The following is a 599-nucleotide window of genomic DNA, read 5'->3' as shown; positions in this document are numbered from 1 at the left end:
GACAGACAGATAGAGACAGACAGGAGGAGACAGACAGCTGGGACCAACCTGTCTCTCCTCTCCTGGATGTGGACTTCCTGTTGGTCCAGAGCGTCTCGGACTCGTCTCTCGATGGTTCCTCTCAGGTAACGACCGTCTGAACTCTTCAGCCACGAGTTCTTGATGTCCCAGGTCTGCTGGTACCGGGTGAACTCCAGGACCTGGTCTCGGGCTGCGTCCTGTTTCTGTCTCTCGAGGATCAGGTGGTCCGCGGGCCTGGAGGACGGCAGCTTTGCTCTCTGTTGGACCCAGAAAGGACACAAACACACGTCCTTCATTCAGCTGAAACAAGCTAAGCTAACGTTAGCAGCAGCTCCCAGAGTCCCACGCTGCCCCCTGGTGGCAGGAACTACACACTGTGTGTGTGACTGTGTGCCATCTAGTGGTGAAGTTGCTGACTGCAACTCCTTCGCTTCACCCTCCTGTTTGGTTTGTCCACTCTGAGCTCCTGTACAAACATGGTGGACGCTGTAGAGCTCAATTCAATTCAATTCAGTTTTATTTGTATAGCGCCAATTCATAATAGAAGTTATCTCAGGACACTTTTCAAATAGAGCAGT

The 599-nt window shown here is 52.3% G+C and overlaps 1 protein-coding gene across 1 annotated transcript in view; it reads right to left on the bottom strand.

Annotated features, from left to right (window-relative positions):
- cfap53 (cilia and flagella associated protein 53) overlaps window positions 1-278 on the bottom strand; it is a gene marked incomplete at both ends in the record, with an annotated part of 1,180 nt that extends 902 nt beyond the window's left edge. The window contains 1 exon segment of the mRNA XM_035667417.1: window positions 49-278. Within this exon segment, the coding sequence (XP_035523310.1) occupies window positions 49-278 (230 nt within the window).
- Between the last annotated feature and the right edge of the window lie 321 nt (window positions 279-599).

Source organism: Morone saxatilis, unplaced genomic scaffold, assembly GCF_004916995.1.
Source record: "Morone saxatilis isolate NCDOM2014 unplaced genomic scaffold, NCSU_SB_2.0 Contig21, whole genome shotgun sequence".
Classification (NCBI taxonomy): domain Eukaryota; kingdom Metazoa; phylum Chordata; class Actinopteri; family Moronidae; genus Morone; species Morone saxatilis.
This window is presented reverse-complemented; position numbering and strand designations above follow the sequence as displayed.